This window comes from Cydia fagiglandana, chromosome 11 (genome assembly GCF_963556715.1).
Source record: "Cydia fagiglandana chromosome 11, ilCydFagi1.1, whole genome shotgun sequence".
NCBI lineage: Eukaryota > Metazoa > Arthropoda > Insecta > Lepidoptera > Tortricidae > Cydia > Cydia fagiglandana.
The window spans coordinates 9,496,983-9,524,968 of NC_085942.1; the positions used below are offsets into that span (position 1 = coordinate 9,496,983).

The 27,986-nt window shown below is 38.4% G+C and overlaps 1 protein-coding gene and 1 long non-coding RNA gene across 2 annotated transcripts; both read right to left on the reverse strand.

The window, feature by feature from the left end:
* Nucleotides 1-2,281: 2,281 nt before the first annotated feature.
* On the reverse strand, nt 2,282-3,767 carry LOC134668896 (uncharacterized). Its single transcript, XR_010098838.1, has 2 exons — nt 3,605-3,767; nt 2,282-3,451 (listed from the first exon to the last, which is right to left on the reverse strand). It is a non-coding gene; the product is annotated as an uncharacterized LOC134668896 (long non-coding RNA).
* Nucleotides 3,768-5,387: 1,620 nt separating this feature from the next.
* On the reverse strand, nt 5,388-27,944 carry LOC134668965 (ubiquitin carboxyl-terminal hydrolase 36). The gene is made up of 11 exons (XM_063526477.1): nt 27,465-27,944; nt 27,002-27,226; nt 26,620-26,773; nt 25,210-25,384; nt 24,879-24,992; nt 24,467-24,631; nt 16,136-16,995; nt 13,908-14,166; nt 13,243-13,380; nt 12,428-12,549; nt 5,388-6,082 (listed from the first exon to the last, which is right to left on the reverse strand). Exons 1-11 carry the CDS (start codon nt 27,733-27,735, stop codon nt 6,049-6,051), a joined length of 2,517 nt encoding a protein of 838 aa, XP_063382547.1. The 5' UTR covers nt 27,736-27,944; the 3' UTR covers nt 5,388-6,048.
* Between the last annotated feature and the right edge of the window lie 42 nt (nt 27,945-27,986).

The window sequence follows — 27,986 nt, forward strand, 5'->3', positions numbered from 1 at the left end:
CCACGTGCACGATTTTGTATTCAGCTATTTCTTTAGATACTTACTTATATCGTTACAAGTATTATGCTGTTATCGATTATTCGTAGTTAGGGACCGTTGTAATAAACATTATATACGTATCCTTTGTATCCAATAAAACTATGTTATTTTTGTATTCATCATTGTTTCATTTTAAATCCAATACGACTTTCAGTTTTCTAAAGTTTTACCAACATTCTAACGCCCTGAAACGAATTTGTAGAATACCCGCAGTCATTATCAAGTATAATTAGTAATTATTAATTACCGTATAAGTACCCAAGTACCTATAGTCCAAAATCTCCACTATGGTCCATAACTATAGTTCGTTTTTTTTAGCATTAGAAAGAACTTGCAAGAAGGTAAGCGATCTTCACATGTCTTTTAATTGAAAAACGCTTTTAAAAAAATCAAACAATATTACTTATGAAAGCAGAAGAATATAAGTGATGGTATTAAATTCATAATTGTTACATATTTGCCGTAACTTATTTTTAAAATGTGTTTTTCAATTAAAAGACACATCAAGATTGTTTACCTTATTTCTAATGCTAAAAAAAACGAACTATAACTCAACAAGGTAAAAAAAGGTATTAAAACACATTGGTTGTAAGTTATTTTTTACTCATTTACGCGTTGCAATGAATATTACAAAATGTTTAACTTTAGCCCACATTGATATAATCATACAAACGCCTAGTTTCTCCTATAATTGAGGTCAAATTAAGACTACCTAGCTACATCATTAAGGGCCAGTTGCACCAACTACGGCGACTGAGGTTCAGCGGTTAACTATGATATTTTTCATAGAAGAATAATTCGCGAACGCTTTAATGGTCACAGACGGTTCGGTGCAACCGACCCTTAGGGCCACCCCACATCTAGCGTCCCTCTAGCGTCGGCGTCTGGTCAGCGCCACTCAGCGCTATGGAAAATGACGTCGCTACGCAGTTGCGTCGAGCAGCGGCCATATAATTGTAGGCGCCGACGCTCGAAAGACGCCAGATGTGGGGTGGCCCTTAGGTGTACATGCCTGACAAGAATGTTGTCAGCAGTGTACGCTCATACAACATACAGGATGTTTCTTCAACTCTGTCATATTGTGCCAGGTGATTAAGTTAGTCCTTAAAACTTTCCTACAGGACCAACTCAAAAATAGGTAAAATTAAAACAGCTATTTCACAGATGATCAGATGTCTATGGAACAGCCAGATTTTTTTTCGCAATTTTAGGGTAGGTTCCCCGGTTAGTTTTTTATAATTTGCCTAACATTCACCTCTATTATTTTCACCTCGTAGAATATGATAAGTATTACAAAAACACCCTGTACCTATACGAGTATAAAACCGAATTTCTAGTCATTTTGTTGTCGAGAACGATTTTCTTTGCTGTAGGTATACAGCACAACCGAGGTGTGAACCCACGATTTTTGAACACCACACACATCTGAAAGGTTTCACCCAATCTGTTTAATTTATAAGCAATCCGATGTATTGGCCTCTTAGAGCATTTAATAACTGGAGTCGCCTTTAAAAAGCTTACCCCTCTGCCGAAAACCTTGCACAATTGTGCAAATTTTTGTATGGACTGACATGGCTATTTGTACGTTACGTACAAATCATGTAGACCATGTTACATACAAAACAATACATTTGACGTCGCCTCACCCGCAAAAATCGACAGACTGTTTCGTAAAAATGACAGCGATGACGTCTCCAGTTACTAAATGCGCTAAGATTGGCCGTTGAGACGCGACCTTAATTATATTATAGCTTATTGCACATCAAAAAAGGTACAAATGGTGGACTAAGTGCCAGTTGCACCAACCACATTTGACAGACTGATCATCGTCAGCCGGCGCGCCCCGCGCCTTTACTATGAAACTTTCCATACATAAAAATTTAGCGAACTCTTTAACGTTCGTAACAGTTTGGTGCAACCGACCCTAAATGCCTCATACCTTAATTTTCAATCACATTTTTTTTTCTAAATGTGCGTGCAATGTTTATTTTTGGATTAGTTTTTATCAATTATTATAAAATTGTAACTTTAGAGCGAAAGCAATAAGTACACCAGACATGTACGTATTGCATGTATGTATTGGACGGGTGGTATTCCACCTATCCAATCTCAGTGCGTCTCACTCTCTCATTACGCAAAATGTGAGATAAAATACACATTGGACCAAGATATTGGATAGATGGAATGCCACCCTACAATATGAAACAATGGACTGGCCTAAGTTGGAAGAATAAACACATAATGTTGTTGCATTTAATTTGTTTATTTTGACACGCTGTGCAATCAACGCGTATATACTATTATTTTTCACACTAGGGCTACGTCAAATATTCCAAATACGTCAAAAACATACCTAAAGCTCTGAATAAAAAAAAATACGCACAAAGGAAACATCTCTACTTGAGACTGAAAATAAATACATATTTATGGGAATAAAAACGAGCATATCACACTGTACTAAAATATAAGGCTAATGTTGTCGGCCTTACTGACCATTCGTAACTCGTATCACAATGCAACAAGGTCTACCAATGGTTTGTCAAGGAAGGGCGTTAAGAAGAATTTCGTACGAACCCGCCTGTTCCTATCTCTATCGCACGCGCGTAATTATACATATTGATGTCCTACCCATGATACCGGCGGTCAATGACACTACGAGCGGGACGGCAATATAATTATGCGCGTGCGATAGAGATAGGGACAGGCGGTTCGGTGTTCGAAATCCTTCGTGGTTAGCGTCCTTACTTAAGTGTTGTTGTTACTACAGTGTGTTATGCATTGATTATATAAATGCAAACCTACGTTTTCTTATAAGGTACTGGAGGGACGACGCATTTGGCTGTTATATAAAATGTTACTATTGCCACATTTCGAATTACCATTCATCAAATCACCATTCACGCTAACTCCGTAAAAGCTCAGTTCTTCATTATTTACAAAGATTGACAACCTTTAAGGCGACTCGGAAGGCTGCCTACGAATTTTTTCTAACAAGCTTTTGCTTAGAGCCGCCATACACGGACTGCTCGAGCAGTAACCCAGTGATCAACATACACGGACTGCTTTTGCAGCTTGACGGCATAATGAAATTTCACCGCGCAGCCAACCGCCCGAAGCAGTTGCAACTGCTTCGGGTGGTTCGTGTATTACGAATGACGATTTTGTATTGAAACTGCAGATCACCCAACGGCGACCGCTTGAAGCTGTTGGCACTGACTGCTCAAAGCAGTCCGTGTTTGGCGGCCCTTACCACAACAGACTCAAGGTCAATACGCCCTTAAGTATTCACAGACTCCTTCGAATGTGGTCTGAATCTGAATACAATAAACAAGTTCGAATATTTGAAAGAAAAATAGAAGTATGTACAGAATAAGCAAATCGCATAAGCATCATGGCGTCTCGTCACTCTGTCCTGCTTATCGCAAATGCAGTAATCACATTGGAAAACGCATGCAATTGTTTATGTTGTTCTGCTTTAATAAGGTCTCTGTTTAAATGATATTTTTCATGCAAGTACTGCATTTTCATAAGCAGGGCAGCACTTAATTCCGACCAAAATTCCGACAATCTCAATCAAAACAAGCGCCCGTTTCTACATACAGGATAACATAATATTCAAATTACAGGATGGCTATTCGCGTTGGTATACACATGCTTAATTACATGATTATTTTTTATTAAATTTTATTAAGATAACTCCTTGTAAATAATAATTATGCTTAATATTTAACCATGGAGGGGTGTATTTAACCAGTCACCCCTCCAAGCTTTGAAGAGGTTCACCAAGCCATTATGCATCTCAAGAACAACAAGGCTCCCGGCATTGATGGGCTCCCATCCGAAATCTGGAAGAACTGTGGTAGCACTGTCCAATCAAAAGTTTACGAGCTTTTGCTAAGGATATGGGAACTAGAAGAACAGCCACAAGAATGGAACGTAGGTGTTATCTGTCCTGTTCATAAAAAAGGCTCAAAAAAGAAGTGCGCAAACTACCGAGGAATTGCCTTACTCACAACAGCGTACAAAATTCTGTCCAACGTGCTGCTAAAGAGGCTGGAACCGTACGCCGAAAGAATCCTAGGGGACTACCAATGTGGTTTTCGAAGAAATCGCAGCACGACGGATCAGATCTTCTTGCTTAAGCAACTAATGCAAAAGAAGTGGGAGTACGCACAAAGCATTCACTCATTGTTTGTGGACTTCACAAAGGCCTATGACAGCATAGACAGAGGTACTCTATACTCCATTCTTATTCATTTTAACATCCCCAAAAAACTAGTTGCCATAATTACTGCAGCAACTAAAGAGAGCAGAATGCGAGTCAGAGTAGGGGGTGAGCTGTCTGAAGAATTCACGGTTATGACCGGCCTAAAGCAAGGGGATGCCCTATCGCCTGTGCTCTTCAATCTAGCCCTAGAATATGTTGTCCGGAAAGTTTTAGTGTTGGACATAGGGGTAGAGCTGAACGGCAGGCACAAGGTGGTGGGGTACGCAGATGACCTGGCGTTATTAGGGGAGAGCCGTGAACAGGTAGCGGAGGCAGCTAGTGTCCTGGAACGAGAGGCCTCTAGTTTAGGTCTCAGGATCAACCAGGCAAAAACTGAATACCTCCACATGAAACGTTACAAGAATACACGCATCCAGCGTGATAGTCTTCATGTTGGGGGTACCGTCTACCGTGGAGTTGAGAAGTTTCGGTACCTGGGATGCACTGTTACCGACACAAACACCAGAGAGGAGGAGATCAACATACGCATCCAAAACGCCCTGCGGTGCAGTGCAGCCCTCCACAAAGTGTTGGTGTCCAGGCTTCTCAGCAAACATACAAAGTTACGGATATATAAAACCGTTATACGGCCTATCCTAATGTATGGCTGTGAGGCCTGGTCCCTAACACTAAAAGAAGAAGGTCAGCTCCTGGTAGCAGAGAGAAAAGTTTTTCGCAAGATCCTGGGACCTATTCAGAGAGATGACGGCACCTGGAGGATCCGGAAAAATGCCGAGATCGAGGAGTTAGTGGCCGAACCCAATATCATCGGCGAAACGAAAGCGCACAGACTTCGCTGGTTCGGTCACCTACTCAGAATGGGAGAGGATCGGGCTGTCAAGAAGGCGTTCTTGGGACGACCGACTGGTAGCCGTCCAGTGGGTCGGCCCAGGTATCGCTGGGAAGACAGTGTGGCGGCGGATCTGCTTCAGCTTCGCGTCAGTAACTGGCAGGAAGCTGCACAGGATCGGGACAGGTGGCACGCTCTCGTTTCGGAGGCCAAGATTCTCTTTGGATCGCTGAGCCAAAATAGTTTTTTTTTAGTTAGTTAATATTTAACCATACGCTGGCCGTCTTTAATTATAATAAAAATACTCTTCAGTCCGATTGAGTTTTAGACACCGACACGTCTCGCTTAGAGGAATCTCAATACGTTTTCGTCACATAAAACTGCACTATTTATTCCAAAAGGTAACAATTAGCTTAAGGATTTAACAATTAATTATTGCATGGTATATACTGATAAAAAATAGTACGTCTATTCGATCGATTAGTAATCGCTAATCACTGTTGTGAGGCAAAATCATTATTTTAATGAATAAATCACAAATAATGTATCGACTACAACAACTATAATAGGTATGTCATTGGATACATAGAAGATTTTCAGATAGATTTCTTATAAGGCTGACTCTGGCAGTTGACTATTGCTTTTGATTTTGATAGATAAAATCTTTGCCTTATACAATAGATTTTGGACTCTAGTGGCAGCGCAACAATTTTATGTTCAAGTGTAATTTTACACTGTAAACTAGTGTATTTATATAGGTAATTACTAAATGTAAATAAACTGAACAAGGTGTTTTATATCTATCTGTAATAACGTACGTTTCGTTAAGGTTTGTTTACACTTAGTTGAGACGCCTATAGAAACACGGTAGAGTGGGGACTTAGAATAAGTTAAACTAGAAATGTTATTTAAGCTATATGTACATGGTGAAGCACAAGCTGACGAGCCGGGGTCAATGGTGCCGCGGGTAGTGGTGCCCGTTGTACCTGCAATCAACCAAACCTTCAATAACTGCACTAACCTTGTAAGAGTTCAATATGAAATATGTCTTGGTATGAGTTAAGGTCATGTAAAATTTACGCATTTATAGTATATACCACCCACCCATCAGGGGGAGCATACACCTGCCGCGTGTGTGGACGAGGGATCCTCTCCCGCATAGGGCTATACAGCCACGAACGCAAGTGTCGTTACCGGGATGCTGCTTGAAACATCTGACACAGATGAAAAGGCCTATTATTATTATAGTATATACATCGTCGTCGTGTATGTATTGGCAATCCTTTTACTTCTTAAAATTTGTATGATGCTAGTCTTGGAAAAATGAATCGAAATCGTTAGACAAATCCCACTTGTGGTACTACAATCGAATGTTTATTTATTTATTTAATCTTTACAGCACTAAAGAAAGTCTTACCATTAAAGAACGATTAAGAGCGCTCTTACAAGAAAAGTCGAAATAATGCAAAATTGATGATACTAGTCGACGAAATTCAGGACTTTGTGCTCATTATTAGAAACAATGAGTACTTGTTCCAGTAAAAGCGTCTTCTTATCTTTTTAAATATCGTTGTAAATATTAGAAAAAGGACTTATTAAATTAGTAATGATTTTTTTTCTGATGGTCGTTTCCGAAAAACCGCGTGAAGCACTGAACGGCAAGCTCTTATTTGGAAATGTTGAGAAGTTTACTCTGCTAAACCTGGCTATTTTGTATTACTAATACCCTGTACTTTAGGCATATCAAACGATATTTTTCCTACATACCTTTGAGAAAGAGAAAATCAAAGTAAAACGAACTCAATTTTCTCTCCGAAACAAGTGTCAATTTCTACGAAAATCTACTTAATATCGAAGTCATTTTCATACTCAAGCAATCTGCAACGTTTGCTTATACTGTTGGTATACATTAGTGTTTATGAAATTCTACTATAATTTTTTGGCAATTTTTTGAAAACTACTCTATATTACCGATGACGCGCGCTCGCCAGCTCAGTGCCGCGGCAGAGCTTGTACAGGCAGGATGTGTGTCGGTCGGCTCCGCACATTTTCAACGGCGACGACGAGGTTTTTTATCATTGTGTGCGGCGGGCGCCGTGTAAAACGCTATACTGTGTGCGTGTAAACCGCAACGAGAGACTTTGATCCTAGCACTGTTTTTATAGTATTATAATTTATAATGGTACAGTTTAATAAACTACCGGACAGGATTAAAAATATTTGAAACGACCTGACATTCTATATGTATTTATTTGACTCAAGATAGTACTCAGGGTCTGATGATGGAGCCGGAAGGTGGTCACCGGTACCAATCAACCATGCAACTAAACCACTTCGTGTTTAGGCTCGTTTTATTCGTCTCAACAAGATCTTTGACACAAGATAGTACTCAGGGTCTGATGATGGAGCCGGAATGTGGTCACCGGTACTAATCAACCATGCAACTAAACCATTTCGTGTTTGGGCTCGTATAATTCGTCTCAACAAGATCTTTGACACAAGATAGTACTCAGGGTCTGATGATGGAGCCGGAAGGTGGTCACCGGTACCAATCAACCATGCAAGTAAACCACTTCGTGTTTGGGCTCGTTTGATTCATCTCAACAAGATCTTTGACACAAGATAGTACTCAGGGTCTGATGATGGAGCCGGAAGGTGGTCACCGGTACCAATCAACCATGCAACTAAACCACTTCGTGTTTAGGCTCGTTTTATTCGTCTCAACAAGATCTTTGACACAAGATAGTACTCAGGGTCTGATGATGGAGCCGGAAGGTGGTCACCGGTACCAATCAACCGTGCAACGAAACCACTTCGTGTTTAGGCTCGTTTTATTCGTCTCAACAAGATCTTTGACACAAGATAGTACTCAGGGTCTGATGATGGAGCCGGAAGGTGGTCACCGGTACCAATCAACCATGCAACTAAACCACTTCGTGTTTGGGCTCGTTTGATTAGTCTCAACAAGATCTTTGACACTGAAGATACACAAGGTTTGATTATGGAGCTGAAAGGTGGCCACGGGTACCAGTCTATCATGTAACTGAACCACTTCGTGTTTAGGCACGTTTTATTCATCTCAACAAGATCTTTGACACAAGATAGTACTCAGGATCTGATGATGAGTTCGAAGGTGGCGACGGGTACCTGTCTATCATGCAGTGTTGGCATCAATCTGAACTAGATCAATCCGGATTGATCAATCGAACTGACGCGTCAATCCGAATTGATCAATCCGAATTGATCGATTCGAATTGATTTAATTCTGATTGACGCGTCAATCCGATTGAATCAATTGGAATTAACGCATCAATCCTCAATTTGGATTAAATCAATTCTCAATCTAGATTAACCTAGGGTCCCTTTCCCTTCCCTAAGATTAGTTTTCAAAGGTGTCCTTTTTAGGGACTTACTGGACTTAAAGTCGATATCTGAGGTTCCCAGAGGTTCGAAAACATGTTCCTGATGTCAGTATTGACTGATGTCCCTTTTAGGGACATTTTTCGAAATTGGCCAATTACGTTCATATTCGTAATCGATGTCGACCATAGGTCCCGAAAAATGTTTCTGACGTCAGTATTGAAGGATGTCCCTTCCATTTCGGGACATTTTTTTAAATTGATCGTTGGCACTTTAAAACGATATCTGAGATTTCCAAAGCTTCCGTAACATGTTTATTTTCTGGACATTTATGGGACATTTCTTCCAATTAACCGATTGCGTTCAAAATCGATATCTGAGGTGCCCAAGGGTTTCGAAACATGTTTCTGACGTTTCACAAAAATGGCCTAAATAAAAAGGACATTAGGTAGGTACATACAAAGTAATCGTCAATACGAATTGACGATTGAGGATTGACCGATCAATTCGAATTAACGATTAGTAATCGTCAATCTTCAATCAGTAGATTTAGAATTAGTTTCGTCAATCATCAATTCGAATTGATCGGTCAATTCTCAATCGTCAATTCGAATTGATTTTTTGCCAACACTGCTATCATGTAACTGAACCACTTCATGTTTGGGCTCGTTTGATTCGTCTCAACAAGACCTTGGACACAAGTTAGTACTCAGGGTCTGATGATGGAGCTGGACTGTGGCCACGGGTACCAGTCTACCATGTAACTGAACCACTTCGTGTTTGGGCTCGTTTGATTCGTCGCAACAAGATCTTTGACACAAGATACTACTCAGGGTCTGATGATGGAGCTCGAAGGTGGTGACGGGTACCAGTCTATCACATAACTGAACCACTTCGTGTTTGGGCTTCGTGTTTGGTTTATCACCTAGTGTCAAAGATCTTGTTGAGACGAATCAAACGAGCCTAAACACGAAGTGGTTTAGTTGCATGGTTGATTGGTACCGGTGACCACCTTCCAGCTCCATCATCAGACTCTGAGTATCACCTAGTGTCAAAGATCTTGTTGAGACTAATCAAACGAGCCTAAACATGAAGTGGTTTAGTTGCATGGTTGATTGGTACCGGTGACCACCTTCCGGCTCCATCATCAGACTCTGAGTATCACCTAGTGTCAAAGATCTTGTTGAGACTAGTCAAACGAGCCTAAATATGAAGTGGTTTAGTTGCATGGTTGATTGGTACCGGTAACCAACTTCCAGCTCCATCATCAGACTCTGAGTATCACCTATATATAGTTCGTTTTTTTTAGCATTAAAAAGAACTCTACAGAAGCAAGCGTGCAGTTTTTATCAGGCTCTTTAATTGTTAATAATGATTGAATTATCTAATGAAGCATGGTCAATACATATAATTTACTTCAAATTATTACCGCTAATAGTGCCGGATTTGGAACCACAAGCTTACTTCTGCGAAGTTCTTTCTAATGCTAAAAAAAACGGACTGTAGTGTCAAAGATCTTGTTGAGATGAATAAAACGAGCCTAAACACGATGTGGTTTAGTTGTATGGTTGATTGGTAATGGTGACCACCTTCCAGCTCCATCATCAGACCCTGAGTACTGTCTTGTGTCAAAGATCTTGTTGAGACGAATCAAACGAGCCCAAACACGAAATTGTTTAGTTACATGAGAGACTGGTACCCGTGGCCACCTTCCAGCTCCATCATCAGACCCTGTGTATCTTCAGTGTCAAAGATCTTGTTGAGACGAATCAAACGAGCCCAAACACGAAGTGGTTTAGTTACATGATAGACTGGTACCCGTGGCCACCTTCCAGCTCCATCATCAGACCCTGTGTATCTTCAGTTTCTTGTAACTTGTTTCTTGTAAATAATTGAGTACCTATAATTTCTTTCGAGTAATATACGTTCATAAGTACGAGTATGGGGTTATTCATAAATTACGTCGTTTCAAATGGGAGGAGGGGGGGGGGGGGTCTGGACATCGGATGATGGTAGCATGACGTAGGAGGAAACAGAGTCATCAGAAGCATGATTTTTGGATGATTTGAGGGATGGGGGGGTCAAAAATAGATGACGTAATTTATGAACAGCCCCTATGTACATTTGCACTGCATTTAGTATTTTCGTACTTACCAAATAACAGTTTTAGGACTTTATAAGTTAAGTACAGTTAGTGTTGTTATGGTTGATTTCAATATGCTTCACGAAGGATCAAGAATGTTTAATCCATCATTGTAGTGCGAGTGTGGTAGAAGGGATCGGAATACTGAGCTCGCACGGCCTGCCGCAGCGCGTAAAATACCTAAACTCGCTCAACCCCGAAATGTAATAGCACTCTTAATATCAAGAGGCAATCTCTACCTGGGCCCAGTTTTATAAAGTTACAAGTTACAGGTTACAAGAGTACAGGCTACAGGCACCTGTAATGCACTGTGAACGGCTACAGGTGTTTTATAAATACACATAAATAATTACAGTTGTAAAGAACCACGGTCAATCTCGATTACATGTGAAATCTACAGGTGTGAACACATCACTATTTAAAAAAAAACGTGTGTCATAGATACTCGGTTCTCTACTAAATTATGTGTTTTTGTTTGCTGTAAAATATTGATTACTGGAAAAATGGCCAGAAATGAAGGAAAAATCGAGTGGTTGAGAGCGGCGTTCCATGCCAAGGATATACTTTTTGGGCCGTTTTCAGATTCAGATTAAGTTAGATTTAATGAAATATTTACGTAATAAGTAAATAACATGTAAATAAGTACTCTTTCACATTCTTACATTAAAATGTATCGTTTCGGTAGCGGCTCAAAGATAAATACGGTGAATGCACTATACTTAAATAAAGAGACGAATGCTAATAAATCAACGACAAATATCGGCAATAATCCCTTTCCATTTTCTAGTAGATAAAATAAAACGAATCGTCAATAAAATCAATATCAAACATATTGTCACTTTATTTCCTATTTACTATATATTTCAGATACATTAACAAAAACTGATAAGGTGCATGGAAAAGTATGCATGCCCTGGCACAATCGTTGGCGTTGGTGCTTAACAATAAAGAGTAAAGTTTAAAATCTCTCAGAAAACGAGTCTACAAGTAACTGCTGTTGTGCTGTTACAGGACTCAAGACGTATGTAAGTTTTTGTTACAAGTGTACCAATCTACACTTGTAATTTACAATATTTTTATAAAACGCTTGTTCGATTATGAGTTTAAAACTATAAAACTCCCGTATTTTCGTCTATGGTTGAGCTACAGGCACTTGTACCTGTAACCTGTAAAATTGTAACACAGTACTTTTATAAAACGCAAATTGTAAAAAACGGAGCAAGTGTTGCCAGTAAACGCCTGTAAACTTGTAACTTTATAAAACTGGGCCCTGGAAGTGTTTTGAGTACTTTTGAGGTAACAAGCCTATTGTCAGTATCACAATGAAAACAAATTATATCCAAATTGAAACTAATACAGTTATGATACCTTTGGGTATGGTGCTTTATGCACACTACCGCATCTCCCCTCCCCGTGACGTGACCCCCCCCCCCCCTTTATTTTTTATTTTATTTTACTTTATTAGGTACACTAAACAGACATCGTACAATATCATGGGTAATACATTTGCACATTATGGCTTAAATCTAGCACAAGATCCAAAACAAGTGTACACAGCATGTTTTACAATTGAGCGGAAATATTACAAACTAATTAACACCATATTATAGCTACAGTGAAAAATATCAGAGAAGAAATAACTATCTAAACATTACAATATAACGAGTAACGAACTTTACATTACATTATAAAGACTATTAAAGCTAGTGTGCGTAAAGCTGGACCCAAAGGTATCGTACATACTAACTCTTTTCAAGCTGGATATAATTTGTTTGTCTTTCCCATACATTAGAACTTGACCGAATCAAAAGCAAATGTTGATAGTTACCTATTGAATCGCTTGTACTTGTTGTTGTGGTGTTTGTTGAAGTGGTGCGGGCGGCGGTCGGCGCGGTACTTGAAGCCGCCGCCGCCGCCGCCGCCGCCCCAGTGGGGCTTGTTCTGCTTCTCCTGTAACAGTTACTTTTTATTATAGTCAGTCCACAGACAAAACATCCTCGCGCTGCCCCCTCTGCCACGCATACGATAATTTTACTCCATGTTCGAGTCGAAAGTGTCTTTGTGTGACGTCCGTGTCTGTCCGTGTCGGACCAATCACGGCACGGGACTTCGCTCACCTCGTCCCGCGCACCCCCGCATTTTTGGCATCATCGGTTGCATGAAATAATTGCTCTAAATTCGGCCTAGAGGATTCCTAGTCTATGAGTCAGTCTAAATATTACTATAAAGGCCGGGAAACGAAGGGTTGCAGGCCAAGTAGATATAGACATATATAGATGGTGAAGCAAATCTTGTCAGTAGAAAAAGGCGCGAAATTCAAATTTTCTATGGGACGATATCCCTTCGCGCCTACATTTTTCAAATGTGCCGCCTTTATTTACTGACAATATCTGCTTGACCAAATATAGATACGGATAGGGATACGCGGTCGGCAACCCCGTTTCACACCGAGATTTGTAGTGCTTTTCTCAAACTTGAAATGAAATATCCATAGGCAGGGCGGCAAAAAATCGAGAAAAACTGTCTAAAAATTGAATTTAGCACGGAACAAGTACCAGGGCCTCATGAGTTACGAGAAGGTGTAAACAACAATTTACAACCATATTACTAGAATGAAGCTGGTGTGATTTGTTTGGCACTGACCTGAAAGGGGTTGTAGTTGTTGCGGTTATTGAACCGGTTGTAGTGGTGGAAGGTCTTGACCTTCTTGGTGCGGCCGCGGTCCATCTCGTCCACGCCCTCGAGCGCGCGCTTGCGCTCCTCGCGCCGCTCCTCGAATACCTGCAACCGTGTTAAAATCATTTATTTACAAACAATATATATACAGTGGTATTTACTAAAAGAAATTAATAATGGTATTACTAAAACATTAAATCTAAAATAGGCCCTTGAGGAATTGTACCAAGGATGCTGGCGGCATTTCCTCGCTGTATTGCAATGCTGATACGTTGTGCTCTTCGGTCACCAGTTACGTCAACCAGACGCTTCGCGATTTCTGCGAACAACTTATGAGCGCTGGGACCCCATGGACCTAGAGTTTCAACTCCAAATGGCATAAAATGGTACTTTCTCTTATGTTTCTTGCGTTTTAAGCTTTATTTTATTTTGTAGGTGTGTAGGGAAATTTATACGTCTAGGATGATAATCAATTATAAAAAGTATTAGAAAACAAATATTTTGCGTTACGATTCGTTAGTGGGATCGGGGTGATCAATATTTAAATAACGAACGCCGGGTAAGTCCTACCTTCAGGGTGGTTTATTCAAAACGTGGTACATTCGACTCTCGAGGTATGGTATCGAACGTACCTGGCGCGACATGGCGCTGTGCGTCCCGCCCCAGGCGGCGACGGGCGCGCCGTAGCCGCGGTGCGACAGCGCGCCGAGCTGGCGCGCCGTCTCCGCGGCCGCGAGGGGGGTGGGGGTGGGGGTGGGGCGGGCGGGCGCCGGCCCCGGCGGCTTGCGCGGCGCGGGGGGCGAGCTGCGGTCGGACAGCGGCGACATGCTGCTCACGCTCGTGTGGGGGCTCGGCTCGTTCTCCGTCCGCCGCTCCTCCGCCTCTTTTGCTCTGTTGAAACGACGATTCATCACATTCATATTTGGACCGCCATTATCGACAATACATGTTTTATTTTATTAGAAAATAAAACTACACATTTTATCTACACACATATCATAAACTCTCTATGATGCCTTCAAAATCCGTAAATAATGGCCCCCATTACGATAAACTGTTTTGTTACAGCAAATTTCTTATCTGTGCAAATGTGGTAATAGCTTCATTACTATATCAAAATCGATTTGGTAATGCATTCAAATTTCGAACATCTCTGAAAAAAAAGCAGTTTGATTTGACCCCTATTCTAATATCAGTCGAGATGACGTTTTATTCGAAATCAAATGACAATTGCATACAATATTGACAAATCTCGCATGTAAGTTGGTATCGGACGATATGGTAATCGACCCCAACTCTAGTTTGTCTCTGAATTAAAAAAAACTACAGATGCGTGACGTGCGTGAAAAAAGTTTTCATTTGCCGCCATTTGACGTACAGTTTATCTTTTAATTTGTTTTTAAGTAAAAAAGAATTTGTTTTGTTGTTTTTAAAGTAACTATAACAAAAGTTTCGTGTAAAATATGCGATAAAGATAGTTCAGAGACGCTACCTCATATCCGCGAGTTCCGCCAGAGAGGAAAGTGCCCTAATGTCGGCTGTTTTATTTAATCGTATGGCGTAGTATACATAAACATTCTCAAACAATATGTAGCTAGTAAATAAAATAATTATAAATCCACATTCAGGGTCCCGAGCCACGAGATTACGTCAGCTGTTAATCTATACAGATCTTCCGGGGGGCCTGGAAAAGAGTGCAGAGGGCAGCGCTGTATAATATGCTCAACAGTTTGAGCCTCTTCACCGCAGTCGCAGAGTCCCGCCAGCCCCATTTATGGCGGAAGTAGTTACAGCGTCCGTGGCCTGTCCTCAACCTGTTTACACGACACCAGAGTTTTCGTGGCAGGCCAAAGCCGTCTGGTTTCGCTGTGGGATCTATAGCTTGTAGGGTAGTTCCAGCAGTAACTTCGCTCCACTCGTTCTTCCAGCTCTGTTTGACGTCAAAATCCCTCAGTTTTTGGGCTGTAACGCATGCAGGGTGGCGAGACTTAAGACGTTGGGGTGGGGGGTGGCAAAAAGGCTGGTGGCAAGGTAGAGACTGTTGCGCTTGTATTTTTTCCGCTTCTCTCTTTAGCGCATTCAGTCTACGCAGATGCGGCGGAGCTATATGGCTGAGCACCGGGAGCCAATGAAGTGGGGTTGATTTAATTGTGCCTGATACACATCGCATTGCTTCATTCAGCTTGGTGTCCACTTTCTGAACATGCGCGCTCTCTAGCCAGACTGTAGGCTGTAATATGAGGTTAGTGAATATATCATAGAAAGTTTATAATATGTGTGTAGATAAAGCAGTGTATGTAACTGTACATAATTAGGCATTAAAACACTCGTGTGATACTATTATGAAACTCATTTCATTCGTTTCATAAACCCACACTCGTATTTTAATGCCTTTCATTATGTAGCAGTCACATAAACTACTATTACCCGTGCTTCCCCACATTTAGCCCGACCGGAGCATCAGAAATAGCGTGGCCGGTATCTCCTATGTGAAGTAGATACGAATCTTTTTTTTTCGTATATCGTAATTTAAAAAAAACTTGTATGAATTGAGTCGAACAACCAAAATCTGTTACAAACTAACTTTTACAACTTTGCCCTAGCGTTATTGACCTTGGCCGAAAAATTATTTATACACAGGGTCGAGCCCATTTTATTACATAATCTGCATAATTTTTATATATAAAACACGATTTTATTAACGCTTTTCGAACATTCGAAGTAACACTCTTACGAATTATTTTATTACTTTATTATTAAGCTCAAATATTCAATAGCTTCTTTATAAAAAAACTTTAAAATGTATCAGATAAGTAGAACCATCCGTTTCTTTTTTGACAAGCTGTAACCTACTACTTACTTCTTAATGGTGTCGCCGTTCAAACTAGGACTGAGCAGCGGGCCGCCCGTCTCGCTGGAGACGGTCCACACGCCCTTGGTGCCCAGCACGCCGGGCGCGTCCCGGCGAGCCTTCCGACCCTCGTCCTCCTTGTCCGAGCCCCGCTCGTCGCCGCTAGACTCCGAATCGTAAGGAACCAGCTTCGAATTGCCGTTTCCGTTTCTAGGAACCTGGTTGGAAAAGTCGTTCTTATTCATCTGCTCCTCTAATTTCTCTAGTGGCGATTTCGACGGCCTAACTAGTTTACTCGTCGACGCGGGGGACTTGTCGGGGGTAGTTCTAATAATAGGAACAGATCTGAGGTCCGGGTCGCTCTTCGACAGTTTGTGCCGCCGCGTCGCCGAGTCGTCGTCGCCGTTTTGACTCTTCACGACGAAGCTTATTCTGTTCGTTCCCGTCTTGTCTATCGTGATTTTGGGAGGCTGCGCGACTTTTTCCACCTCTCCATTCTGCTTGAGCACCCAAGGTTCGGTATTAGAGTCGGAGGTTTCCGCTTTGCTCAGGGTGCTGTTAAGGATAATAGGGCGGTCGAGCTTGGGTTCGGTGGAGGTGCTGTTGGGTTTGTTGTCGCGGTAGAAGGTGAGCTTGAGGGGGCTCTTGTCCTGGTCGGCGGGCGGCTGGGGCCCGTAGGGCGCGTCGTCGTCCTTCTCGAAGAACATGATGTAGGCGTTGGTGGCGAGCACGGCGGAGAGCGGCAGCGCGCGCACGGAGCTGTCGTCGAACTGCCAGTACTGGCCGCCCGGCGCCTGCCCCAGCGCCGTGTAGTGCCCGCAGTTCTGCCCGGGGCCCAGGTGCGTCACCAGGCTCACCAGCTTGTATGACTGCAAAATAACAAAACTTGTTTGCTAAATGAAATAAAATGCTTACCTTATACCCCCTTATTCATAAAACTTTACGGGCATTTTAAAGTTTTAAGTTTAATTATTTTTATCATCCCTTTCTTACAAATACATAAGTCAAAATGACAGATAAAGACAAAGGATTCATAGCTAATTCAGGCCCGTAAGGCGTTTATGAATAACGCCAATAATCCTCACATGAACAACGTAAATGAATAATATACTGTTAGGCCACAGTAAAAGTCTCGGAACTGCTTGTTAAAAGGATAATTATGTCACATATGACTAACTTTCACTTTGTTTATTTTAGCTCCTTACATTAAGGTGGATGTCTAGGGATGGAATGCCGATTATCAGCCAAAAGATGGCGTCACTGTGCACGAATTGTGGATTTTCACTATTTCTCCCAAAATACAAAGTTTCATAAGATGTGTTGATATGTGCGAAAACTATAAAAAATACTACATCTAAATCGAGACATGTTCAACTCAACATTGTCTCATTTCGTTATTACCGGAATCCAACTGCAAAATATTGCAATTTCTTGCATTCACGCACACTTACGTACTTAAAGTCACCTTAAAGTCAGTGTCAAATGTCAGCACATTCGTAATGTTACAGTAAAGTAACCTAGAGGGCGCAGCGGATGAAATGTTTATTGTTGAAAAAAGATTGGAAATTAAATAATAAATTCTTGTTTGAGCAACGATTAAGAATTACAACGCATTCAGAAGCAACTAATGTTTTCGACCATCAAATGTCATGTGCTCGTGGCACCCGTAGCCTCTATTTTGAAAAAAATCAGATTGTAGCTAAGATACATGGTTCAAACCCCGACAATGCCAGTTTTTTTTTATTTTATAATTTTAGCATTCTCTTTTGAATTATTTTAAGCGTATGTTATTCTTCGAAACTAAACTTACGTGAGTAAAATATTTTCAGTATTTTAATTATTTTTTAATAATATTATGGGAAGATTTATAAAAGTATTTTTATTTTCCGATTTCAAAGGATATAAATAATGATTAAAATAATTAAAAAAAAGTCATGCATGAGGCTAATTAGGATCGCAGAATAGGTATATAAGAAGTCAACTATCGACGAAGTATAGCTGGTCAAGCAGATCTTGTCAGTAGAAAAAGGCGGCAAATTTGAAAAATGTAGGCGCGAAGGGATATCGTTCATAGAACATTTGAATTTCGCGCCTTTTTAGGGTTCCGTACCCAAAGGGTAAAACGGGACCCTATTACTAAGACTTCGCTGTCCGTCCGTCCGTCCGTCCGTCCGTCTGTCACCAGGCTGTATCTCACGAACCGTGATAGCTAGACAGTTGAAATTTTCACAGATGATGTATTTCTGTTGCCGCTATAACAACAAATACTAAAAACAGAATAAAATAAAGATTTAAATGGGGCTCCCATACAACAAACGTGATTTTTGACCAAAGTTAAGCAACGTCGGGAGTGGTCAGTACTTGGATGGGTGACCGTTTTTTTTTTGCTTTTTTTTTTGTTTTTTTTGCATTATGGTACGGAACCCTTCGTGCGCGAGTCCGACTCGCACTTGCCCGGTTTTTTTACTGACAAGATTTGCTTGACCAGGTATAAAATAAGTTTCCAAAATTTTATTGAAATGATATACCTACATGAAATAATCAAATACAACACATTTACTTAAAATAACTTTTAAAATAAGGCATATAAAATTTCCAAAAAGATGAAACAAAATAAATAAATAAATACAAAAAGAAATGAGTCTTTGTTCGTGGTTTGAACCCTGTCATGCTGTTCAACTTGTTAGACTTATACTCAGTAGCTAAAAGCCACTAGACCATTTGACCATAGTAGACCCGGGCGAAAAATGCCTTCTTATTTAAGTAACCCATTACTGTCAAAAATATCAAGTTTGAATTGATTTGAAATATAATTTTTCATTGTCGAGTTATTGACATCCAAACGTTGCGAGCATGTTGTACTTTAAACCACTTGGCAACGTCGCACGGGGAATTCTTCTGAAAATGTATGTCCTTTTATATTTTGATATTTATGGATATATGAGGATTCTTCTACTTATGTTGCAAATTGATTAAATTATCGAGAGAAAAATGCTAATGCAAAGAAAACAAGAAATATCCGTTTCATTTCTCATGCTATTGATTCGGTTAAATTGTGTTCTAATGTATGGGGAAGACAAACTAATTATAGCCAGCCTTTTATGAATGTAGTATGATACCATAGGGTATGGTGCTTTACGCACACTAGCGTCCCTTCCCCTCCCCCTGACGCAACCCCCCCTTTTTGCATGAAATATGTCCCGGTACACAGTTTTTTACATTTTTTGAGGAAAGAATATATTTTAGGAAAAAAGTGTCAATGAAAGAAATAATCCTTAATAAATTCTTAATAAAAAAGGTCATATTCATTTTTTTTATATCATGTACCTAATTCATGTATTAGCTTGTCAAAATTCGAAATAACATAGTTTTTACTTAGGGTTCGAAACTCATTTATTATACACGGTGTAACATGAGGAAACCGAATAATTTTAACAGCGTATTCCTGATCACATTTAGAGACAAAAATGTCCTATAAACTTTTTTGAAATTCGCCTAGTTTCAGAGTTAATACCAATAAAAAAAAAACAAGTTTCTATTGTTACATCCAATCCGCATTGGGCTAGCGTGGGGACTATAGCCCAAGCCCTCTCGCGCATGAGAGGAGGCCTGTGCTCAGCAGTGGGACGTATATAGGCTGAAATGATGATGATTGTTACATAGTTCAAAACGCCTTTTTGATGGCGATGTTGTTACTATGGGATTTAGTCTAAATATCCTTATTGATATGTCAAAAAGTGACAATTAAGTAACACGTTGCAAAAACTATGTTTACCGAAAAAAAAGTAAAAATCCATGTTAACTGACAAGTTTACCAATAACATTTACTTTTTATGTACATACATATATACTCAAAAAATTAAAAAATTGCGGCCAAGTGCGAGTCGGACTCGCGTTCCAAGGATTCCGTATATTACACAATTTTTAACAATGTATTTTTTATTTTATTTATTTATTTATTTATTTAGATTTTTAATTCAGGGAACAAGGCCCATATTACAAATACCTTACAGACTAACATACATATGTATTTTATAAACTTAAAACTAAACATTATTTATGCGAAACGTGAGTGAAATCTTTAAAAAATCCGTAGGAGTCGGATCAAAAACTGTAATTAAGTCCGACTCACGCTTGACTGTACATTTCTAATAGGTTTTCCTGTCATCATAGACCTATTTTATGTATTTTTTCAAAATTTTAAACCTAGTAGTTTCGGAGATAAAGGGGGAGGGGGGAATAGTCATTTTTTGCCTATTTTCTTGAATAACTTCTAAAGTGTTTATTCGAAAATTATAAAAAATATATATTTGAGATCCTTACAATAAGCTCTTTCATTTGATATGTAACATGATATAGTTTGAAAATTTTTATTTTTTAATTTTTTCATTTACCCCCCAAAAGTGGCCCCCATGTTTAAAATTCATTTGTTTACAAACTTACATATGTGTACCAGATTACAACTTGATTGGTCCAGTAGTTCCGGAGAAAATCGGCTGTGACAGACGGACAGACAGACAGACGCACGAGTGATCCTATAAGGGTTCCGTTTTTTCCTTTTGAAGTACGGAACCCTAAAAACAATAAAAAAAATTGTTTTCGGCGAAATTGACCTAAACTCATACAAACATTTTTTCCTTCTTTTAATTTGACCTCAGAAATAAAATCTTTCGCATTTCTTGAGGACACCTTATATAATAAGTGTTATAAAATGAATATATAACCTTTTTTACTAAGAATTTAATAAGGAACTATTTCTTTCATTGACACTTTTATCCTAAAATGTATACATGAGGTCAAAAAAAGGAAAAGATGTAATATGTGTTTAGGTCAATTTCGCCAAAAAAAAAATTTTTTTGGTTTTTTTTTTAATTTTATGAATGAATTTGTATATAAAAATTGTCACTTAAAATGGTTTTTTTTTTTCGTAAAACTTAGTTTTTGTAAAGTGTTACTTGTCACTTTTTGACATATCAATAAGGATATTTAGACTAAATCCCATAGTAGCAACATCGCCATCAAAAAGGCGTTTTGAACTATGTAACAATAGAAACTTGTTTTTTTTTTATTGGTATTAACTCTGAAACTAGGCGAATTTCAAAAAAGTTTATAGGACATTTTTGTCTCTAAATGTGACCAGGAATACGCTGCTAAAATTATTCAGTTTCCTCATGTTACACCGTGTATAATAAATGAGTTTCGAACCCTAAGTAAAAACTATGTTATTTCGAATTTTGACAAGCTAATACATGAATTAGGTGCATGATATAAAAAAAATGAATATGACCTTTTTTATTAAGAATTTATTAAGGATTATTTCTTTCATTGACACTTTTTTTCCTAAAATGTATACTTTCCTCAAAAAATGTAAAAAACTGTGAACCGGGACATATTTCATGCAAAAAGGGTGGGTTGCGTCAGGGGGAGGGGAAGGGACGCTAGTGTGCGTAAAGCACCATACCCTAAGGTATCATACTACATTCATAAAAGGCTGGCTATAATTAGTTTTTCAAAAAGCACAATTTGACCGAATATATGAAAGAGGGTCATTGTTGTTGTAAAAGGTGTGCAGGAAATGATACGTTTCTGCACTAGAGCAGTTTAGGTTCCAATTACAAGTACGATTTTATTATTCTTTTTACAATAAGCAATTGAAATTTGGGTATAAATGGATTTGTTATACAATTTCCATTCTGATATTTGACTCCCCATTCCATAAATTACTTTTGGCCAAATTGTTAATTGAAAATACCTACTCTCAAAAATACCTACTCTCAAAAATACCTACTATAAAAATGTATTTAAAAAAACACATGCATTTTACTTTCCTCGTATGCGAAATGAAAAGTAGAGTGTTTTAACTCGGGTGAAAGGCAGCATTTTTGAAAAAAAACCAGGCAAGTGCGAGTCGGACTCGCGCACGAAGGGTTCCGTACTATAATGCAAAAAAAAACAAAAAAAAAAGCAAAAAAAAAACGGTCACCCATCCAAGTACTGACCACTCCCGACGTTGCTTAACTTTGGTCAAAAATCACGTTTGTTGTATGGGAGCCCCATTTAAATCTTTATTTTATTCTGTTTTTAGTATTTGTTGTTATAGCGGCAACAGAAATACATCATCTGTGAAAATTTCAACTGTCTAGCTATCACGGTTCGTGAGATACAGCCTGGTGACAGACAGACGGACGGACAGCGAAGTCTTAGTAATAGGGTCCCGTTTTACCCTTTGGGTACGGAACCCTAAAAGTATCATCTACTAATGTTATTGTTATGCACAAGCAGAAGATATTATAGAATCTTGTTTATTTACAAGAAGATGACATTTTTCTCCACATACCTATAGTAACAGCACCAGTCATGGGACATTTAAGAAGAAATTTGGAGTATTTATGATATTTCCCTTATACATGTAACTGGTCTACCGCTTAGCGTGTTAAAAGATGAAAGTCCTATCCGTCTTTCATGTTTTAGGCGTGTTGTATCAAAGATATTGCAATGAGTTTCCACATACTTAACAAATTAAAACTATGTTTTTTTCTTCTCCAGTCATGGACACCAAAGCTCCAGTAATGGGCCCCCAGTAATGGACGTGGATCCAGTAATGGGCCCCCTATAATGGACATTGCTCTATCAGTATAAAATATTGAAATGGGGTATAAGTTATGGCAAAAAAATCAATTTTTGGTATAAGCTTTTATCGATGAATGTATTTTTCTTTCCACAGCCAATTATTATTGTATTAGATCCATCGAGACAATTCTAATATACCTAACACAATTAGTTAGGGTTTATTTCGATAAAATTCCCATGGCCACCTCCTGTCTCCATCATAAGATCAGGTCGATGTTATCATATATAATATTGCATTATCATCAGATTTGCATACTTAATTACGTACTTACAAAAAAATTCAATTGTATCGGAAATCGAAAAGTGGCTCAAATTCAGTTACCAAAATTTGACCCACACAAACTAACAGGGCAAGTTAAATAAAAGTTTGGAAAAACGATATTAATTTATGCGAAGTCCGAGAATACCTCCTGGTTGACGTATTTCGTAACTACATTTTACTTCTATATTGTTTAAACATGAAATTATGCCATGGCAAGCATTATAATGTCAATTGTCCCATTATAGGAGGCATGCAGTTTTACAGCTCCTATAATGGGATTGGGCCAAATACCACTATTTTTTTTACATCTGTGGAGTCACAACATAGTGTGTTGTATACATTATCTCATGGTAAATGCAATTAACAAAACACATTCTAGTTTTCATCGAGTATTAATTAATTAAAATTTAATAAATTAACTCACCTCTCTTAGCGAAGTTGTTAAGAATTCGTAGTGGTATTTTTTTTCAGTGACACGACAACTTTTGGGTTGACGCCAATTTCTTAAAAAATAACCAAATTTAATGAAACTTTAAATTGAAACAGCTCTAAGACTCATATTTATGATAATATACAGACAGTGTTTATAAACTATTTTTAGATACTTATTTTAGAGGATTTGTGGTTTTTTGTCCCATAACTGGTTCCACGTCCATTATAGGGTCCACTACTATATATATTTTTGAGAAAAATATAGCTAGGTATTTTAGTTTAAAAATCATTGTTACAATAAATATAGGCTTTTCCAGAGAACATTTACCGAAACGAAAGCAGAATTCACAAGGGTTTTCGGTGGACGACCGTAACGCGAATGATTGTTTGGACTGACCTTTCTATAAATATATTAATGTATTTTATTGTGTAATAATCATAATAATTATTAAGTTATATTAAATCTGGGAATGAAATTATATCAGAAAGGAGATTCTTAAATGAGTAGGTATACTCGTAACATGCTTTGTGCATTAAATATACCTCCCTCTATTGAGTGAAAATAAAACAAAATACACAGGTAATCTGTGTTGCGGTTTTAAAGTGCCATCTGTTACACCTTTGACAAATTAAAAATGATTGCTTGTCAAATGAAGTCGCCATGTTAGAATTACACCGATACTATAAGCATCACTCACACAAACAAGCAATGAGGCAAAATTTTACCAATATTCAAAGGCTTTTTTCTTAATAATTTTAATCAAAATCTAGTATTTTTTTACGTTCTGCGAAGACAGAAATATATATACTACCCAAACATTACATATACAAGTGAAGAAACCCTATATAATAGGAGCTAGGGTGCCAAGAAAGTTGTATGAAAATCGAGCAAGGAGAACCACCTTAAATTGAATTTTCACCTCAGCAGCTCAATTAAGGGTTCTTTATTGCTCAAAATCGATGAGCAAAATTCGATGTTGCAAATAAAAATCACACAGATAATAAAATAAACTCACCAATTGTTGATGGTTATTCTTGTTGAACATGTATTTGTTGAGGGATATCTTCTTCCTGAATTGCACATGTTTAGATAATTTGCCCCCTGCTAAGGAGAATCTCTTCAAGGCAATGCAGAGCACCATTGGTGCACGCTCTACGAAAAATTGTTTTGTTGCTGATACCTAAAATAAAACAATTACTGACATTCTCATTTCATCAATTGAATTTTATTTTATTAACCAAGGTATTCATTTCTGTTTGATCAAAATCATTATATTTTTACTTTTTTTAAGTTTATTGTGAGGGACTATACCTCGTTTTTTTTAGCATTAGAAATTAGGTAAACAATCTTGATGTGTCTTTTAATTGAAAAACTCATTTTAAAAATAAGTTACGGCAAATGTGTAACAATTATGTTTATAGTTTTACCTTTTTATTACATGCTTCACATTTATACCCTAAGTCTTCAAGCCTTTCTCTTGAGAAAAATGAATCTAGTGCCTCATCTAACGTAGAATGCTTCCTTATATCTAATAACAGGTCCTGAAATAAAGTAATGAAAACAATGATTAGTCTATATGTATGTTAAAATTGAAAATACCTTTAAATTTGTAACAGAGTATGACTAAAAATGAGGCTTTCTATCAGAGAATAGTCCTTATACATGTAGCATAAGGGCCCTTCTCTGATGGAAATCCACAAATGTATATGCTAAGATCATCTAGAAATAACAATTACATGCTGTCACTGCTGACCCCACCTGAAAATGCTGATAAGTTGTCGAGAGGTGATGGCACGCAAGACATCGCACTGTGGAGCGCAGATATCCACCGAGGATTTGATTTAAGGGAGTTGTCTCCTTGCTGTACTGGTCAAGTTTGTCAGAGTTGATAAACCGTGACAGGTAACATTTCTCCATAGCTTCCACAAGATATCTGAAAAACAGTCAATTTGTTTATAATGATCTGAATTAACATATTGAAAGTACAGGGTGACAGTGACCATCTTTAAATAAATAAGTGCAAACCTCATATGTCTATTTTAAGTACATTAGAGATTTACTACTTCAGCCAACAACACCTAAAAATGCAAACCCCTTAATTGTTTTCTGAGGAGATATAACACCAACAGCTTTGTTAAGAAAAACCTCTGTCCCTACAAAAACCACATAGGGGTCGTCCATTAATTACATCACACGTTTAGGGGGAGGGAGGGGGTCAAGAAAATGTGACATATTGTGACATGGGGGAGGGGGGAGACACAAACTTTGTGACGTCACTATAACTTCATCAGTAACCGAAAATTTATTTTAATTATTTTATACGCTGTACATTTAAATAACAAGTTTTTAAAACGATAATCGTTTTTATTCGTTTAATTTTCCTTCCTAAGCAGTTTTGTGTTATAAAATTGCTAATATTTATATCGTCAAAAATATTTTGATAAAATATTAATAATACTTAGGTACTTACTTAATTCGATTTGGCGATTTCGTAGAAAAAATGTGACGTCACACTAGGGGGGAGGGGTTTGCCAAATGTGACCAAGTGTGACAAGGAGGGGGGGAGGGGTCAAAAAACCTAGAAATTCGTGTGACGTAATTAATGGATGACCCCATACACCATACACCATACAATAATTGGCCACGTTTTTTTTAACTACTGCCCAAGTAAAAATTTGAAATTTACGAAAAACTGGCATAGAGCTCGAAAAAAAAACATGCACAAAATTAAAAATTTCTAGGCCTGGGAAGATAGCAAATAACTCAACCTATCTGTCATTTTAATTTGGCAAACGATGTACCAAACACCCTGTATAATAATATATCCTCTGTAAATAAGGAGCAAAAAAAATAACTTCTAAATATTGATGAATGCAGCAATATCCTCCTAAGGCCCAGCCATACAAAAGAAAAATGCAAAATTTGCCACAGAAATTTTAACCTACAATGTAGAAAATAGAGTTGATTTTGCGTGTTCAAAAACTAAACGAAACAAAGAAAAAGCAACTCTGTTCCAATCGAATATGATTTAAATTTCATTGTACTGAATAAGTACTACAGGTAGGACTTTGGGCCTTAGGAGGATAAACTTATCTGGCCATTAATAAGAATTGGATTAGTTGATGATAAGAATAAAATAAATTAACAAGTGGTAGTTGCAGAACTTACCTCAGGAACTCGTGAGCATCTTCCTGTCTGCCAGGTGTCAGGTGGCGGCAAATTATTCTCAGTTTGGAATAAACCTGCCACGGCTTGATGGGGGCTCCGCCACTCTTCTGCGTGGCTATTAGTGTAGCGCGCATGCCACAAATGACACAAGCTTCTGAAATACAACATATTTTTTGAATATTTAATTCTCATATAAAGGAGTCAAACTAGCAACAATGCTATGGTAAGACAATATCAATTTAATTTTATAATATTACAAAACTTTTCTTTAGTGAAATACCTGGTAAAACATCAAGATAAAATATATGTAATTTAATTAGCAAACTTTGACTACATAATAAGAATGTTATGGTTATGAACACAGTAAAAATTGGTGTGTTACCTTGTTGATTACATTTTTCTGCATGTGCTCCTTCAGAAATAAGCCAGTTGGCGAATGCAGGAACATGGAAGAGTGCTTGTAGGGTTGAGTTCAGGTAGCAGGTGTTCCCAACATTTTGCATGCCAGCACCTGCCGACCAGGACCCCTGCCATCCCAATTGAAGCTTCTCAACAGGAAACAGCACACGTTTTGGCTTTGGTAAGCCATCTTCAGTTTTGTTTCCTTCTAAAAATAAATAAACATATCATAATTTTATTTTATTTCTCTATTAAGGTGTGCCTGAATTCAATATTTACTGTAAATAACAGATGAACAATAATCAGCTAACTGTCGTCATAATGGTACACAGTTTGACACCAATCACAAAATATAACCTCAACGTTGTTCTTATCATTATCACACATGCAGATTACAAACATTCCTATTGACAAATTCTGTATCAAATCGATTGATAAGTAATTACCTGATGCCTGGTTAGCTGCATTTCCGTCTTTTTTCAGTAGTTTACTGTCCAACACTGGTTTTTTAGGTCGTATGACCACGTATTTAGATTTCAGTCCATCGAGAACGTTACTTTGATAATCGCCCGATTCTTCGAATTCTATCTTTGAGAGGAGCACACTTTTTGCAGAAGAATACAGTCTACTGTCCAGCAAAGACGAACCCTGGGATTCTTCTGCGGCGAGAGACAAACGCAATGCGCTTGATACAGGGTCGCAAATGGAAGCGGGCATTTTACCTCCAAAATTGCACTATCACTTCACATAAATATTACACAGCACATTATATCTTAACCATATTCGCGAACAATTCTTCACGTAGAATGATAGTGTACACTTTGAGAATTAATATAAACATATGTATTTCAAAATAAAAAGTAGTCTTGAAAGCAAATGAATGAACAACCCAACGTCATTTGTCACACGCGCACGAAAGAAAGCATAGGGCCGAGATTGGCCAAGAGGAGCGCAACCGCGAGCGATGA